General features: G+C 41.8%; 1 protein-coding gene across 1 annotated transcript in view; it reads left to right on the forward strand.

The window, feature by feature from the left end:
- Positions 1-17,750, forward strand: part of LOC138565974 (E3 ubiquitin-protein ligase TRIM39-like) — a 244,132-nt gene that overhangs the window by 37,291 nt on the left and 189,091 nt on the right. Inside the window, exon 2 of the mRNA XM_069643059.1 lies at positions 2,674-3,092. Coding sequence (XP_069499160.1) covers positions 2,674-3,092 — 419 coding nt within the window. The remainder of the gene's footprint in view (positions 1-2,673; positions 3,093-17,750) is intronic.

Raw genomic sequence — 17,750 nt, forward strand, 5'->3', positions numbered from 1 at the left:
CCTAACACTGCTTTGGTCCTTATCGCTTACTAAGCAATCGTGTGCTCGTGTTCTATTCTCCTCTGCCTACAAACCACTCATGAGATTCGCACTTGTTTAGACTTCTCCGCCTGCCTGTACCACTTATTTCGAGCCTCTGAAAAAATGGCGACCTGGTTGGATGACTCAAAATTCGAGAGGTATGAATTTTGCTCAAACTGTCTAGCTCATGCCTACTTTATGTCCACATTTTCACCACAAACAATATAATGCACAAAATGGTGTCATTCATTTCTGACCATTTTGCACATAAAAAAATGCTTAAGAAGCAATATGATCAGTCCATTTTATCTTAACATGAGTGTAGAAAGTGATACAAAATAAAGAAATGGGAATTATAATGCAAACAGATTTCCTGAAATACTGCACGTGGTGTGAATATCTGTTACCACTAACTCAATTGTTTTGCATAATGAGGAGGATATCGAGAATTAATACATGCATTAAAGTGATAACTGCATACTGCATTTCCATTGAAAAGTCCTGCACACTTATAATGAGGTATGGTGAGGCAAAGTTAAGTGGTCTTGTACAGGGCCCTTCTGCCAATAATGTTGGCCTAGCTGAGGTGTCTCTGTAAACAAAAGGGGGCAGGAGTTTTGTTAGTAGTATAATGGGGCAGGCATGAAGCAGAAAGGCTGTGGTGTTGATGAGTGCAGGTCGATAGCACCCATTCTCTGTATGCTGAATATGGGTTCTACTGTGTTTGGACGGGGATGGTATCCCGGTGAGTGGTTATCTTAAAGGCAGGATTAAGCAGATAGCTGTGGATGCACTGGCGTGGAGTGGGTGCTGATAGGGAAGGACAGGTTCAGTGTCTGCGTTTAGTCTGCTAGACCTTGTTGGTAGTCTGATGTGTGGATCTGGTGTAAAGCATTAAAATATTTATCAGTGAGGAAATGAAAAAAAAAATATAATAATAATATTTATCAGTGAGAAATTAGTAAAGTCTGCAGGTGGGAAGAAGGAATGGGTTACATGTGCAATGATTTCCTCACGTGTGCTTGTGGCCAGCTTGCTTTGTTTCAGCAGGCAATTCTCCTTTCTTGAGAGTAAGGTTTAATGCAGCATGGGAGGTCTGATGTGTCTAAACCTTTACTCCTAAGGATTAGTCTACCCGCCACAGGGCATGCTCTTTGTAGTTTTCCATGTGGTATTCCAGGACTCCTAGTTAAAGGATGTTTGAGTAATCCAGTCTTGATCCGGAAAGTGATATTGTGGAAAGTTATGAACAAAAGCCAGTGATATTGTGGAAAGTTATGAACAAAATAATTGTAGGCACTATGTAAAATGAGTGAGCATAGCTCTCTAATTAGCTGGTCTGTGCACACGGTTAAAGAATGGTTGCCGAAGCAGTAAGACAACCCTTTTTTGCTCTGCATGTACTCATGTATTCTTGAAACAGGCTCCAGGAGTAGAAATAGCCAGATGACAGCTGCATGCAGTAAGCTGAGACCCTGGCCCAGTGTTCCCATTTAGCTGGAGATGTACTGCCTGTCATAAAGCTATGTAACACCAACTGTATAAAGTCTGTTTGTTCTCATAATAGTTTCAGAGGCACAAACAAAGTAGTTGCTGGTCGTCTGAGCCCCGCTTGAAGCAAATAAATAAATTATGGCTATGAAGCCTTTGAAATCTTCTGTGCTGGTGCCTCATTAAGCTGCTTATGGACACAGGCGGGTATTATGAAAAGTAGGGCCCACAATATTATGACCACGGCCCCGTGGGTGAACGAAAGGTGTGGTGCTATGCTTTGTAGCATGTGTGGACATCGGACGCGTCACACTATTTCTCTTGCTTGGTTCTAGTCACAGGCTACTGTCCACTGTTGTTCCGAGGTTTCTTATTGTGACTGATGTTTCTCAGGAAATGCCCAACTTATTGGGCCAGGTAACTCCAGAGGTGTTTGATGGGGCTGCACTGCAAAACTCGAGTTATGTTTTGAAGGGTTTGAGATTTAGTCTAATTGTTGTCATTCATGCATCTGGCGGGTTAGCTGAAGATTTGTAGAACATTTTAGTATCATCTACATAGTTATAGCAGGTTAGGCTTGATGGGCTGATGAATTCCAGTAGGGGAGTCATGTTCATGTTCAAAAGGAGAAGTGACAGTTTGACACCTTTGGGTACTCCACAATCCCGATGGCGTGGCTGGGATCTGTGAGGGGCCATTACAGTGGTTTTGGTTCTGGTTTTGGTTCTGGTTCTTTTGGTTTTGGTTCTTTTGGTGAGGAAGATCGTAATCCAGCATATTGTCACTCCTTTTATTCCAATATCTCGCAGCCTTTTTAGACGAATCTTGTGGTGAATGGTATCAAAAGCTGCTGAGATGTCCAGCAGATTGAGAGCATTTTCGGAGTTGTCATCTGCATTGTTGTTTAGCAGGTCCCATATTTAGCACAATGTTGATTCTGTGTTCCTCGTTGATCTAAAACCATTATGTACCTTGTGAAGCACATTACTTGTTTCAATGAAATCTCAAAGAGCCAAATTGGGGTCAATGAGCCTGGGATTGTTTATCTGCTGTTTTGAGCACGGGGGTCTTCATCTGCAGAGGCTGATGTAAATATATGTTTATTTCCTAAGCCCAGAATTGGTGGCTAAACTATTATTTTAACTCTCTTTTGATTTGTAGGGTCAATGGCTGCAGCACGTCAACTACTGCATCTTACAAATGAGGTCACGTGTCTGATCTGCTGTGAATATTTCAAGGATCCAGTGACTATAGCATGTGGGCACACGTTCTGTAAATCTTGCATACATCTGAGCTGGAGACAGTTAAATGAAGACTACCTTTGCCCTCTATGCAGAGCAAAATCTGAAAATAAAACTCTGCAACCCAACAGTCAGGTGGGAAATATTGCAACCTTTGTCCAAAAAATGAACACAAAGAAGAGGAAGAGAAACGAAGACGATTGGTGCAAGGAGCATACAAAAGATCTCACGCTTTTCTGCAGAGATGATACAAAAGCAATCTGTGTGCTATGCAGCCAGTCTGAAGATCACAGGTCCCATGATGTGTGCCACATATATGAGGCTGCCCAGGAGTACAAGGTAAGTATATTACGTCTCTGACAACTACTGCTCTGACACGGTGTGCCCATAGAGAAGGCTCCCCAGAGGATAGGGTATGTATATAATACATATAATCCACAGTGTGCTCTATTGAAGAGGTTATCTGAGAGGAGAAGCTGGGTTTATGGCATGTCTGACGATCACAGATTGCACCCGTTCCTTCCCCATAGAGGGGACTGCCCCAGATGCAACTGTATGAATATGAAAGGTGTGAGAATCACACACTGTATGCTCCATGTATAAAGCTGGCAGGAGGACATAGTATGACCAGCATTTAAATAATATATCTCACACTGCATGCTACGTTGAAGAGGATATCATAAAGGAAAAGCTATGCATCTGTCATGCTTGAGGATCAGAGGCCTCACACGTATAGGACGCTGTCCCAGATTAAATGGTTTGAATATGGCAGGTTTTTGAATCACAAACTGATAGTGCCATGTCTGGGGCTGTCCTGGAGTACATGGTATGACTAATATGTGTGCACCAGAGTAAAAGTATGTATAAGGGCTGGAAAGATAGTGTAGAGCAGGGATAGGCAATCTGTGGCTCTCCAGATGTTTTGGATTACAACTCCCATTACCGCTCGCCATTGACTATTCTGGGAGGCCCAGAGGGAATGAGAGTCCAAAACATCTGGAGAGCCAAAGGTTGCAGACCTATGGCGTAGAGGCTGGACTCTGTCATGCAGCTTGATATAAAAGTCCAATTTATTTATAAGACGGATTTTAGGATTACAGGTCTCACATTTTAGGTCTCAAAATAAATGCTGCTCCAAAGTACGTGGTATGTATATTACAGGAATGTAGGTTACATCACTTACATTGTGCATAGCCTTTACAAGACATTGCCTCACAGTATTAAGTTCATATATGACACACTCTTTGGCCCATAATGGGCATTGATCAAAAATATCAGATATCTATATGCCCCAATATCTCTAAAATGCACCTGCTCAATACATTTGGTAAAGGACAAGTTAATCTCATAGGGCCTCATTACGACCCTGGCGGAGTGGGTTTACGCCAGCGGTATTCGCGGCGGACCCGTCCGCCCTACTACGAGTTCCCGTAGCGCCATGGAGCGTTTTCCGCCTGGTTTTTCCGGGCGGAGAAATCCATGGCGCTACGGGACCTTGTTGTTAATTACGCCACCGTATTTTACGGTGGCGTAATTAACGCCTTCCCCACTCCCATTATACCCTATGGGGCAAAAATGGGAATGGGGAAGGGTAAAATGGGGAATGGGGATTTACCGCCCCGCCAAGGTCGGAATGGGGCGGTAAATCCGCCAACCCCCATGGCGCTATCGGCAGCTTTCCGCCGTGCTCCATGGTGCATTTGGCGCCACGATTTCCGCCAGGGTCGTAATGAGGCCCATAGGGTCCTTTTTGTTTTGTTGTGTTTACAATCCTTATTGTGTATCTGATTTCTGAAATGTTTAATCTTATACATTTTTTGTCAAACATAGCTTTAACACCCAATGTCATTCCTCGAGTCTTATTCATGTTGAAATGCATCGTTCGCACATTCTTGGTGCTTTTTCTGGGCAAGTTGCAATTTGTTGATTAGTGTTAGATATAATCACAAACAAACAAGTATAATTTCAAGTGTATGTGCCTTTTCTGACAAAATACAAGAAAATGCCAGTCAGTTTTAGTGAATTAAAAAAATTATACCTGGAGTGTATATCATTATACAAACCATGTATTTCTTTTCAGTCACCGTTGCCATGTGTGTCGGATGGTCAAATAAGAATGCAAAAAGTTAAGATTTTTGCTAAAATCTTTATGACGAATGTATAAAAAGGTTACACTATTTCTTAGACTTTGTGCTTATATCAGCTTCTCTCATTTCGGAGTGGCACTGAGATTTCAGTCTCTCTGGACTTACGTCAGCATTTCCCAGTTCCTAATGATCGTGTGACTTTAGTGTCTCTAGACTTACGTCAGCCTTTTCTCTAAATAGAATGATGAGGGGATTTCTGTGTCTCTATGATTAATTCAGGCTGAGCTGCAACCCAGGAGAATTGCAAATTCTTCAGTCTTTCACAGGTAACCGCATTGTCTAGGTGTGAGAATCCAACCGTCTCAATGGCTTCTTCAGCCCTCCTCAGGGTTCAAGGTGGATGAGACACCCCTGCAGTCTAAATGGCTTTTTCATCCCTTCTCGGCATGCAGGACAGGTGTGAGGCGACAGGCATCTCATGGCTCCTAAGCACTTCTCAGGTGGTAGTGCATTGTTAAACTTCAGCAGTCTCACGTTTTCTTCAGCCCTTCTCAGGTTTCAGGGTTGGTGCGGGGTTCTAGCATTCTCAAGGCTTTGTCACACTCGCTTTGCAGGGAAGAGACTCAGCAGCAGTCTGCAGAGCTCCTTTCATTGTCTTCACAAGCTCTTTGTAGTGTGAGATATAGCATTCTCGAATCTTTCCCAAGGCTTTCATTAGGCTCAGTAGCTCCAGGGTCCTCTGCAATGGTCCTTGTACTCAAAATGAGCTTCTGTCTCCTGGTATGGCTTTGCATAGCTAGGACTCTTCCCCTTCCATCTCTTCATCCATGATTGGCTTTTTTCTAGCTTTTTTATTCTTTGCTCTGCCAATATGTTCTTTTCTGCCACCATCGTAGATTGCATTTCTTCCTTGTTCATCTGGAAGCTCTCTGCCTGTCCACCCCATCATGAGGCATTCTGAAGGTGTGTATTCAGCATGCTCCCTAGCCACGGAACCCGCAGGCCGTTACGGCGGTCTCTCCATTAACCCTGGTGAGCGTGTGGGATTCATGGGAAAATTCACAATAAAATGTCATTTTATCATGCTGTGTGTGTTGTCCACATGGCATGCATGTGTGTGCAAGGGGGAAGGGGTGGATTTTCAACTCATGAAAAGTGAAAGAAATTGCTTAGCCATATCACTGAACTCCAGTGGTACCGCCATCTTAACTTTAATTCCTAACAGTTTCTAAAGTTAATAAACCACCTATCTCCTTAAGGGTGTCTTTAGTCCAATAAAACCCATAGGTTAAATTGAATTCCTCTGTTGTTACTAGGACATTGTAGATCCAGTAACTCCCTGATTTCCCTAATTGTATTATTTTATTTCCCCCTTGGGGGTGTTTGTAAAGAGTAGTGATACCAATAAAAGAAATTCTGTTTACATCTCCATGTTCCTATTTTTATCTCCAATATACTGTTACTTGGTAGAGTGTGCCACAGTTCTTGATTTCTCTTATATGTGTTAAAGAATGCAATCCTTGAGGTGTATAATAGTACTCCCCGTCTAGTGAAAATTGCATTATCACAAGGGTACATAGATTGCTAATTTAGGTCTACAATTGATAAATTGACATATTGTGTATTTCTTTGGTGCATTCAAATGCAGCATTAATAAAACACCTTAAGGTTCAATGGCAACAAGTACACCAATTCCACTTTCAATTACATGAAGATGCCTTGGGCACAACAGATTATGTAATGTTTTGACATTGGAAAATGTAATGGTAGGTTTAATCACTATACACACATTAAGAAAGATCTGTCTCCAGTTTGAGTATATGCCAGTGTGTGGCTAGAATATGATATATCTTGTGGCCTTCTGCAATATATAGTGTAATGAATCTTACCCCTTTTTCAACTCTTATTATCTTTGTTTTGGGAGTCTGTAATGTTTCCTTTTGGATTAACCATACTTTGTTCATCAATTAACTCATCGAAGTGAAACTGTATCCTTCTTTAGGACAGTAATAAGGTTTATAGCTCTCACATCATGTGACTTAAGGAAGAAGCCAAGCTAGGATACAAGGTCTGCATATGACAGGCCAGAGGAGCACAGGTTTCACAATATGTGATGTGACGAATCGCGGGATTCCATCACTCCTCCCCAGGGGGAGCCTTTCCTTGTGAGGCTAGGGAGGTGAGCCTGCTATGCAATACCCTCCCTAGCGATAGAGGCAAGCAGGACCTCACTGGGAGAGATTCCCCCTCTGGGGACAAGGACTCCCGTTCTAATGAAAAACTCTTAAACCACATATCATTAACCCACCTTCAGTGACATCTGAAGAAAGAAGACATGAAGAACGCACTAGAATCTGTTATTCTAAACCGAACACTCTGATGATGCTGATGATGTCTATAGAGAAACATCCGCATAGTACTGACATGTAGAATACAGAATTAAAGTCAAAAAGAGAAAAGGGCTTTGACACTACACCGGGGAAGTCCCACGGCCGCGTCATAAATATGAGAGGCAAGGGCTTTGAGAGAGAGAGACCCCAGCAGTTTCAAACCAGCCGTGGAAACAGGGTCACGCTGCGTTGACCGTGGAGAGAAACCAGTGTACAACCTCTGACGTGGGGAGTTGGAGATGGGAGAAGATGCAAGAAGCAAAGCTGGATGCAAAGCATCCTGAATCTAAGCATGTGAAGGGTGGTGGCGTAACCATAAGCAAGTTACGGCAGACCTGGAGGTCCATGAGTAACACTGAAACCACGTTTTGAGAAAGTATCACAGAACAAGCTGATCAAACGAAGAACGGAAGAGAGAGATGCCTACTTGACCACAGAAGAAGGTCCCAATGTGCTTGAAGCCCCGGTCACGCTATCCTCGAATAGTCCAGATAACAGAGAAAGTGGGAGACACAAGAAGGGGACTGAAGGAGATAACTGGAACGTCATACTCATCCAAGTCAAAATCAAGTGTTAAGAATGTCCGAAGAGAGTGAGAATCATTACTGGAATAATCACTCGTCCCAGACAAAGTCAAGTGTTCAGACAGTGTGAAGAGACTGAGAAACATTACTGGCACAGTGCTACTCGTCCCAGTCAAAGTCAAGTGATAAGATTGTCTGAAGAGAGTAACAATTATAATTGTGATGCTTAAACTTGTCCCAACCAAGAAAAAGAAAGGAAATTGAGAAATATTGAATCAATATAAAGAGAAAGATAGCAATTCATACAGAGGTGGAAGAGATGGGGTAAACCCTAACAAAATGAAGAGAAAAGAGAGTAAAAAAGAAAGAAGAAAAATAATAAAAGACACTGTTGAGATCCTGAAGAACCCAGTATGTGAACTGTATGATCTGATAAGATCCATTGCCAAGAAATATTTGAGGATATGCTATTGAACTGAACATGGTGGAAGACTGCTTTACATGAGAAGGGAGGCATTCTCCTGTGCTTTTGTTGTTATAACAGTGTAGGTTTCAGAACAGGTTAGTTTGGACAGTGAACTGAACTTGGTTTGGACTTCCACTGACAACTGATGAGCACCTTAGTTAGTTTTATTAGGTAAGGAACACCCATAGTTTAGTGAAAGTTAGGAGTTTTCACCTTTCATTTAACAAAATAACCAACCTAAAATGTAACACTGGAGTCTGCGTTCTTCTCACCCACCACAAACCCATGGAGGAGGCTGCCTTGGAGTACACGTAATCTATATGACTGGTCTGAGATTAACAAGTATGCCTACCACAATTAACTGCCCACCAATACAAGGTGTGATAGGTCTGAGGGCCAGTCGTCTCACACTATATTTCCCATGTGTGAGGCTGCCTAAGATGATACAGCACCAATATGGCAGGTGTGAGGACCCTAGGTATCTCACATTGGAGTATCCATGGAGGAGGCTATTCAGTACTAAAACGATAGATTTAAGGGTTACATGAATAGACAGCCTCAGATTACTAGTTGTCAAATGTCAGGTATGAGTATCACAGTTCTCACACCAAGGTTCCCCTAGCAGAGACTGCCACAGAGGATATTGTATATAAAAGGAATTTATGAAAATCACTGTTTTAACAATGGGATTCCAACAGAAGAGGATGCACTAGAGTATATGGCTTGCATCTGGTAATTGCACAATCGCATGTTTAACACAGGTGATCACCTAACAAGGCTAAACAGTCTAAGCAGGAATGAATATGACATGTCTTACTGTAAGTCATCCATATGACCAGTGTGAAAATCACACATCTTTCATAGGGTTTGTCCCAAAGTGAAGGTTTTCTTGACCACAAAGATTATGTAAAATAGTTTACAGCATAACCAATACTTTGCAATGTCAGGACATGTAGGCCACCTACTGAGCATGCACATTGTGGCTTTGTATTTATTAGTATTTATTGATGTATTTATTGTATTATACAGTTCACTTCTTTAACTCTATATAAAAGAAGAAAAGATAAAAAAGCAAGTTAAAATGGATAAAATTCAATCAAAAAACAGTCAATAACCACATAAAAGCTTACATTTATACAAATATGTGATGCCAAGATTGCCACGATCTCCACTAACTTTCACCTGAAGAAAGTGAAGTATGTAAGGCATGCCTTGTGGCTACCAGACATACATTCAGTCCAAGGTTCCTCACTGCATATAGCATCTTCAATTCCCATGGAATTTAAAACATTCTGTCTGAGATTCTCACGTGAGGAGCATTCGGTCAAAAGATGCTTTGCAGATTCCAACACTAAGTTACCACAAAGGTGACATAATCTATTCTCTTTCAGAATATTCATCCAAGCACCAGTTACCTCAAAGGACCTTGCTACATTGAATTTTATTTTAATGTAGTCCCATATCAACACATTTCCTACAAAGTGTTTAATGTAGCTAGGGGGGACCACCCAGTTCACAATGTAATCTACAAATGCTGTTGAGTTATTCTTAGTGGCCAAATCCCCAAAAAGTTCTTCACAGCTGATCCCAGCTAATATGGTCTTCATAGTCTTTTTATAGATTTTGAACAGCAGACTGATAGCATTCTCCAGAGCCAATGCAAACCACTTGTCGGCTTAGGACTTAATTTTCACAATTGTACTTGTAGGCATAAGTTCAGATTTAAGCAACACCACATCGAAAATCAAACCGAACATGTTGGTACCAATGCCATTTTCCATCTTCCAATACAAGTTTAAACAAGAAAGGCAAAGTTTAACATTTATCGGAACAATGGCATAGTCTAAATATACAAATTTAGATGCAGTACAGTAGGGAAGTCGAATAAGTCTCTTAAGTATATATGTCTCCAGTTGATTCATATATGTTAGATTTTGTATAGGCCAAATCTCAGCACCATATAATATTATCAGGAGAATTTTAACCTGGTAAAGTTGGATCAGTATTCCCACAGACTAGTCCCTGCCCTTTTTTGCAAATGAGCTTTTGCCCACATTATCTGGGCAGTATGAATATTCAATTTCTCCAAGTGCCACGTTTAGAGTCTATATGGATCCCTAGATATTTATAGTCCAAGACCACTTTGAGTACCTTCCCGCTCATATGCCAACTCACCCTTATCACCTTTTTCAGAGTTGGAGAAAAAAACATAATCTTAGTTTTTGTTATGTTCACATCAGTTAAGTTAATTCTGAATAGTCTTTCAGGATATCCAAAGAGGCTTGCATTCCGCCACGGGTAAGATCTAGGGAGACAAGATCATCAACATAGCCCATCTATTGCACATGGATATGTGCCAGTTTTGGTGGGATGGACTGTTTGTTGTTAATTGCCTCTCAAATAGATGTTAAAGAGTATAGGAGCGAGGATCCAGCCTTGTTTTAAGCCTTTACGAGTGGGGATCCAGTCTTTCGTCCTGCCAAGTTGGTCCAGACGGACCTTAACCCTGGTATGCTCGTGTAGTTCCATAATCATCTTCGAAAGGCCAAGGGGAATGTTCCATTGCTCCAACTTGCATATAACAAGTTATTTCTTTCTTATAAACCAAGATTGTTGAATGATTGCAAACCATTGCCAGGCCATTTCCAGTTGTTTTTAAACCTTTCCTGAATCCTGTTTGGTTAATGGGAATGATGTTATATGTTTCAACCCATGCCTCAAGATCTTTTAATAATACCTGGGCAAAGATCTTAGCAGTGGGATCTGACATTGCTAACAGGCAATAATTTCAGGGATCAGCCTTACTGCCCTTTTTGAATACTGCATCAGTTATACTGCCCTTCAGTGAGAGAGGAATGGTCTGTGTCATCTCAATCCAGTGGAACAGCTAGTATAAAATTTGGGCCCATAAGTCCAGATTCACCTTTATTAATGAACTACATATCCCATCTGGTCCGGGGACCTAGAAGACCTGCTAGTCCCTATTAAACCACCCATCTAAGATAAGTTGTTAGTTGAGGCCCATCACACAATGGGGCCCATCTTGACCAAATACCCTTTTCACATGTGTTACCCAAGCCTTCTCAGTCACACCATTTGTAGAGTTTGCCAGAGGTTTTTGGCATTTATTATCTTTCAAAACCTGGCATAGTTATTAGTGATAGAGGAATGTACCAGGTCCCTCCAACGTGAACATTCAAGTTGATGTTTATGCTGTTTCAACCACTTGTGATAGTTAGTTTTAGTGCATTTGACCTTAGAGCTTAACTCAAACGGACAAATTACTCTTTTTACCGATGGCACATAGTTCTCTACGGAATTCTTCCTTTTTTTCTTTAATTTGGCTATCAAATAAATGCAGATGTATACATTTTGGAGCACACCAAATATGGGGACCTAATCGGGAACTAACAGTGGCACTGCTTTTCATGATCTCCATGCAGTTCTCATAGGCTGTGGTAGCTGATTTAGCAAAATCTAGGGTGGTAATAGCTTCAGTCGACCTGCATAACCTTGCATAGTTGCCAGTTGTTCTTGTGCTGTGGCACTGGCTTCCGTGATCTTACTATCACTCCATGAGATCTGGTACGATAAAGAATTGGTTCTCATTTGTCTGCGTGTTACGATACTGACGGAACAGTACGACAGGTTTAGGGAGGTTATATGGGGAATATGACCATTCTCCTCTCGGGGGGGACAACACAGGTGTCCTCAATTAGTGACTGGCATTTAACAAAGAAAATATAGTCAATTATGCTAGGGCTATGAGGTCCACATCTAGTATATTGAGGTGGACTGTCAGATGGGAAAGACCCATTTGACATGGTGCATCCTGCCGAATATAGTAGTCTAGCCCATCTGAGCCCACGCTTGCAGTTATTCGTTAGACTGCAATGGCGAGGACTCTTGTGCCCCCATTGCATTCCCTAGAGTCAGTATCAGTGGGGATCCTGGAATTAAAATGTCTGCCAATCAGGATTAAAGGATTACTTGACAGATTTTTAATTATTAGTTCTACTGCTTTAAGTACACGCAGGGTCACAGATGTTAAGTATAATCAACTCCTGCACTGTTGTCTTGGGAGTTATTTTACCTGCCAAAACATATCCAGAACCACATGAAATTTCCATTAGGACATATGTGTTCTTTACCACCAGTAGAAGTCCATTTTTAGGATGACCCTGGGTCCCTGCAATGCAAGGGAGGAGAGGACAGGCCATCCATCGATTAGTAACAGGTCAGTGAGCCAGGTCTCCTTAAGCATTATGACACTAAAATTGCCAATGTGCACTGTTAATCCTTCCTGGTCGAACAGGTGTAGATGGCTTTGTGTGCTCCAGTTAATAGTAAAAAAGATGTCAGTGCATTATTATTAGGGAAACCACTGCCATCGATGCTCTATTAAATTTGCCACCCACTCCCAGTGGGAGTCACTTTCCTTACCCCCTTCATCCCTGACACCTATTTCTCTACGTCCCTGTTTGTCCCTTTCACCTACCCTGCTACCTCCATTTCGGCTATCAATGGCAGTGACATTGTAGGTCAATACAACTTGGCAACCTGTTGTAATTTAAAATGAATAAAAGAGGGAATCCTGAAATAATTGGTGTTGATCAATTTAGCTTGCGTCTTCATTCAGGGGATTGTTAATAAAGGTAATCTCCACTCTTCACAATAAGGGAAGGATGGGAAACAGGAACTAGATGTTAGAATGAAAATGTTGGACAAGTGGGCCCTGACTCAATGTGAGTTCACAACAAATTATGGTGTAAGGAACTCAAGGTGGCAACAGTAAAGATCGACACAAGTGATCACAGTTCAAGGGTGTTTATTAAACTGTAAATGCAGGGTGGAAAAACGCCTAACCTAACCTAAATCTAAGATGCGAGCAAACATCGACCATCAATGAAAATACAGCAGTCCTCGTGGCAAAATGAAAAGACCTATACTAAAAAACCAACTGCCAATTCCTTACAACTAATTAAAGAAAAAGTGTGGGGTAGGGTTTTCAATAAAGAAAGAAGTGTTCACAAATAATAAGTCAGGATGTGATTGCCAGAGGTCTCCCCTGCCCACGTTTTCAGCACGGGACAAGGTGGGACCTTGGAGCACAGCCCACACTCGAGCCTTCTCAGCACGAGCCAACAATTCTGTATCAGCTATCAGGTTCTTCGATGGTTAAGTCTCCTTTCAATAAACGTCTCTTGCCTTCGAGGGCCTGATGCTTTCAACAAACAAACACAAAGTTCTGTTCTACATATAGTTTGGGTGACGGCTTCACACCTGGGTCCCCCTCTTCCGGGCGCTGACCCCTCACCAGTCGTATTCCACAAAACAAATAAACAGTTCCTTTTCTTAATGAACTTTGGGTGATGACTTTTCAACCCTGGATCTCCTTCAGCCGGGCTCAAACCCAACTGACAAGGGGGACAATTCACTTCCCCCAGGTCTTGCATTCACGAATCTTCAAAGCCATTTTAAACAGTTCATCAGGCTTTACCCTCAGTGGTCGGCTTCTCTCGACCGGGTTCACTTTTGCCAACTTTTACCAAACATTTCACTATGGGACTTCAGACTTCCCCCTTCTCATTAGCATCCCTAAAATGGGTTCAGTCTTGCCAACTTTAACAAATAGTTAATGTACTAGTTTTCACCATGCAGGATTCATTTTCCTTTCTTTCACAGTCATCAGTCGGTCAAAGACCTTCGACGGTACAGAGGATTTTCTCTCTCTTCGCCTCTCCCCAAGGCCTTCTGGTTATGGAAGTCTCTACCTTCGGGTAATCGGCCAGCGTTTTCTGTGTGAGCACCCATGTGGTGCTGGATGCCTCTTTTGCAGGCTTTCCCACCACCATCTCAATTGTTCCTTTAAGCTTTCCATGGTTCCAATTATCGGTTTGCTACTTTTCGTTCAACACAGCTCGTTTTCTTATCGACTCCTCCTCGACTCACTGGCTGTGATGAGCTGCTTGGCTTTCTTCTCCTTCGAGTCAAGGTTGGTACCACTGAGACAACGGTGTCTCCCTGGCTTGGTTATCAGCGGAGGAGGGTCTTGTGTACCATTTACATCTGCTGCAACATACTCTTGCCTTTGTTCACAGCCTTATGTTTCCGTCTGCTGAGGTTTCACGGGCCTTGATAGGAAAGGGTAAGATCACTTCTCTCCTTGTCACCCTCTTGGTAGTTGCTGTCTTACGCCTCCTTTTGAACTGCCGTGCTGAGTTAGCTCTCACATCGTCTGGTCTGCCTTGCTCTTCCTGTGCTCTCGTGCTCCACCTTTTATCCCTGGGGAAGGGAAAGGGCTGTCAGGTGTGAGTGATTCTGGTCAATTGCCTGACTTTGCCTGACCCTTGTATTGGGACATGTCAGGTAAACGGGTCTGGTGTTAGTCCGTTGTCTTTTGTGTTGTGTGAAAATGTTAGTATCGGAAAAAGTGGGGGGCAGTGTAGGATGGGGAAAAGGTCTTGAAAGAAGGGGGATACCGAGTCTCACCCATCGGTATCCCACTCCCTAAGGACCCCAATTCAGGTGATCCTCCCTCACTGGTCCACCCCCAGGAACTGGACCCGATAGCTATGGGCGTGTCCTGGACATCTGGATGACAGATCCCCAGGGACTAGTTGGGGAGACACCTTCATGGGGATAGAATTAGAAAAATAGTGACACATATCAATAGTGTGGTAGGACAACGCTGAAGCCCATCCTTTGATGTTGGTTCCCTATTCATGTGGCTGTAGTTCTTTAATGTGGTGACTCAGACACCATATATTTCTCCAGTGCTCACTAATTTTAAGCATGGCTGCAAAACCTCAACAGGTATGGAACAATACTTATAGATCTGAGTTCATGCCGACTGAGCATTCACTGTAGTGCATCATACATACTGAATATTTATACCACAAACATCTTTGTGTCACTTGGTAATCGGTTTGACTAATTGTTTATGTTTTGGTCGGAAATCGGTATTCTTACAAGTTGTTGTATCTTGAATTAACCCAGGAGTAATGCACTGGAAGCAAGTAGTGGATTCTATTACTTATTACCTTTACAATGCTCTGCTCTTGCTCCCATCTCCTTTTGTTTCTTGTCGTACTTCCTCCTACTCCTATCAATCCTATTTCTTCTCCCTTTCATGACACAGGGATCCCCTTGTTGGTGATAGTGTGCTATGTGGGCCAAGGAGCATTGTCAAGCAAGGTATGATTCACTTCAATACCTGCATCTTCACATTCTGCAAAGTTCCAAGGTTTGATGACAAAATCCACATTATTGATTTTCCCTACAGTCCCTACAGTCTGCTGTGATCATGGAGCCCTTCATCCCAACTACTATCAAAGGCGGGTATATTCTTGAAGGCCTTTAGTTGCTTGAAAAATGCAATGTCCTTCAGCCCAAATGAGCTGGCCTTTCCTCCCATAGTACTGTCTGCATACATTTTCATATTTTGTTCAGACTCCATTTCCATCCCATTCATTTGTCCAGAACCCAGTGATATCTTCAAAGCTCTTCGGGGGTGGGTAGCTGGGGGGCGCTGTTCGTATCAGGCAACTAAACATTTCTTCTGTGGGCACAGATGAGTGAGGGTTTCTTTCTGATAATCACAAAGTAGTTGACACATGGCCTGAGCTGGATAACCTTTTCTAAGATGGCAATACTAAACAGTAATATTAATGTTGCTCATAAAACACTAAAACAAGCCATTCACCTGAGGCCACAAAAGGAGTGATCTCTCAATGTCAGAATCCTAGTTCGTCAGCAAAGAGTTACTCATCCACTAAACAGAGAGACATTTGCAGTTTTAATCCCCAAAAGTAGTGTGTATACTAAGAATATTTTGTTCAATGCAGGAATTACAGCAGTAGCCAAAGCGGATGACTATTTGAATTTTACGATATCTGGAGTGGTGACCCTCGGCCACTAGTAAATGCAGACCTGTGGAGAGAGGACCAAAAAAGTCCATGGCAACTTCTTTCAAAATGCCCTTGGGGCCTAGTGTAATTTGTAAAGGCTATGGGGTAGTTGTGCGATTTGGTCTCTGACATGTCAGGCAGTCGTTTACGGTGACCTCAACCATGTATTCCAATGTGGGAAACAGTAACTTTTGTGATTCTCGTGGTGGCAACCACACCATATATCCTTCACGATCCAGGTCAAACTAAGCAGCCTCATTTTTGCAGGAATTGTCATTTTATTGTTTTGCTGTTTAAGTCACTGGTCACTGATAAATCAGCCTGTATCAATTTGAACAGTTTTATTGGCCACTTTGGGTGATTTGTGCTTGTTGCCAACACTGAGAATGTGCCAGCCCATGACAAATTATAACATGGGATCACTATGTGTGTGCTTGTCTTCTATCTTCACTAACAGTAGTCTTGCTTTTCCCACAACTTAGTTGATGTTTCTGCAAATATGAATGCGTGTTTTGCCATGTGAGGGTAAGATTGTCTAGAAAGGTTATCTGCAGGCCTGTATTCTCTTCCAATCATGGGAGTGACTTTAAATGTAAAGCCCTGTACCCTTAAACTTTCTATGCATCTTGGGCTTAGGTTGGCTAAACATGGTGAGAAGGGGGTGATAGTCTGACACAATGGTGATGTTGTTTCCATGCAAAATTACATTATTTATGTATTTATCTATTTATTGAATGTGTTTTAGTTTTAAAATAAAACTTTACACATATTTAAAAAACATTTTAAACATCCAAATACTAGCAACTTATACAATTCATAGAATTCATAAATAAATCATAAGATACATACAATTCATAACTGACTGTATGTCCACATAATTATCCTTACACAATTGATATAGTGTCACAACTCAATTCAGAAGTACAATTGTATATATATATATATATATATATATATATATATATATATATATATATATATATATTACAGACAGACAGGCACACAATCAGTCTCAATAAGAATACAAGAGATAATACAAATACCAGAAATACAAGAAGTAATACCAGATAATAATATAGTGCAATTCAATTAAGTTCAGTTCAATTCAATTAAGGGATCAGGGCAACCCAGGTGACCTTCAATGCCCCACAAGTTGCATAAGGTTGATGGTAGACATAGTCAATCAGAGCTTTAAACATGCATTTCACAGACTTTGCATTTTTAGTGATGTTAAAGTATTATTTATCACATACAGCTATACCCAGCAGTTGGTAGTTAATTCTGTCATATTCAGCTAAATTCAAGACTATGAGTAGCTATTCTATACCTTATTCAGGTGAGACTCTACCACCTTCCCTACCGTAAACAGAGCAATATACAATTTTGCGGATTTATACAGGTCTTCCAAAAAATTAACTTTTTATTGAGTCTTGGTAGTGGAAACATTTGTAAGGTATCTCAGATAAACCATTTTCAGGTTCCCGCACCTAGTGAGAACATGTCTGATTGCCTCATGTTCAGAGCTCTTGCCACAGATCCGGCATGAACCTTCAGCTAATGGCAGGGCCATAGCATGTCCCACTACGCACTGCACTGGGAGCCTATTAATTTGCAATAATA

This window comes from Ambystoma mexicanum, chromosome 2p (genome assembly GCF_040938575.1).
Source record: "Ambystoma mexicanum isolate Mex_15411 chromosome 2p, UKY_AmexF1_1, whole genome shotgun sequence".
In the NCBI taxonomy this organism is placed as follows: Eukaryota; Metazoa; Chordata; class Amphibia; order Caudata; family Ambystomatidae; genus Ambystoma; species Ambystoma mexicanum.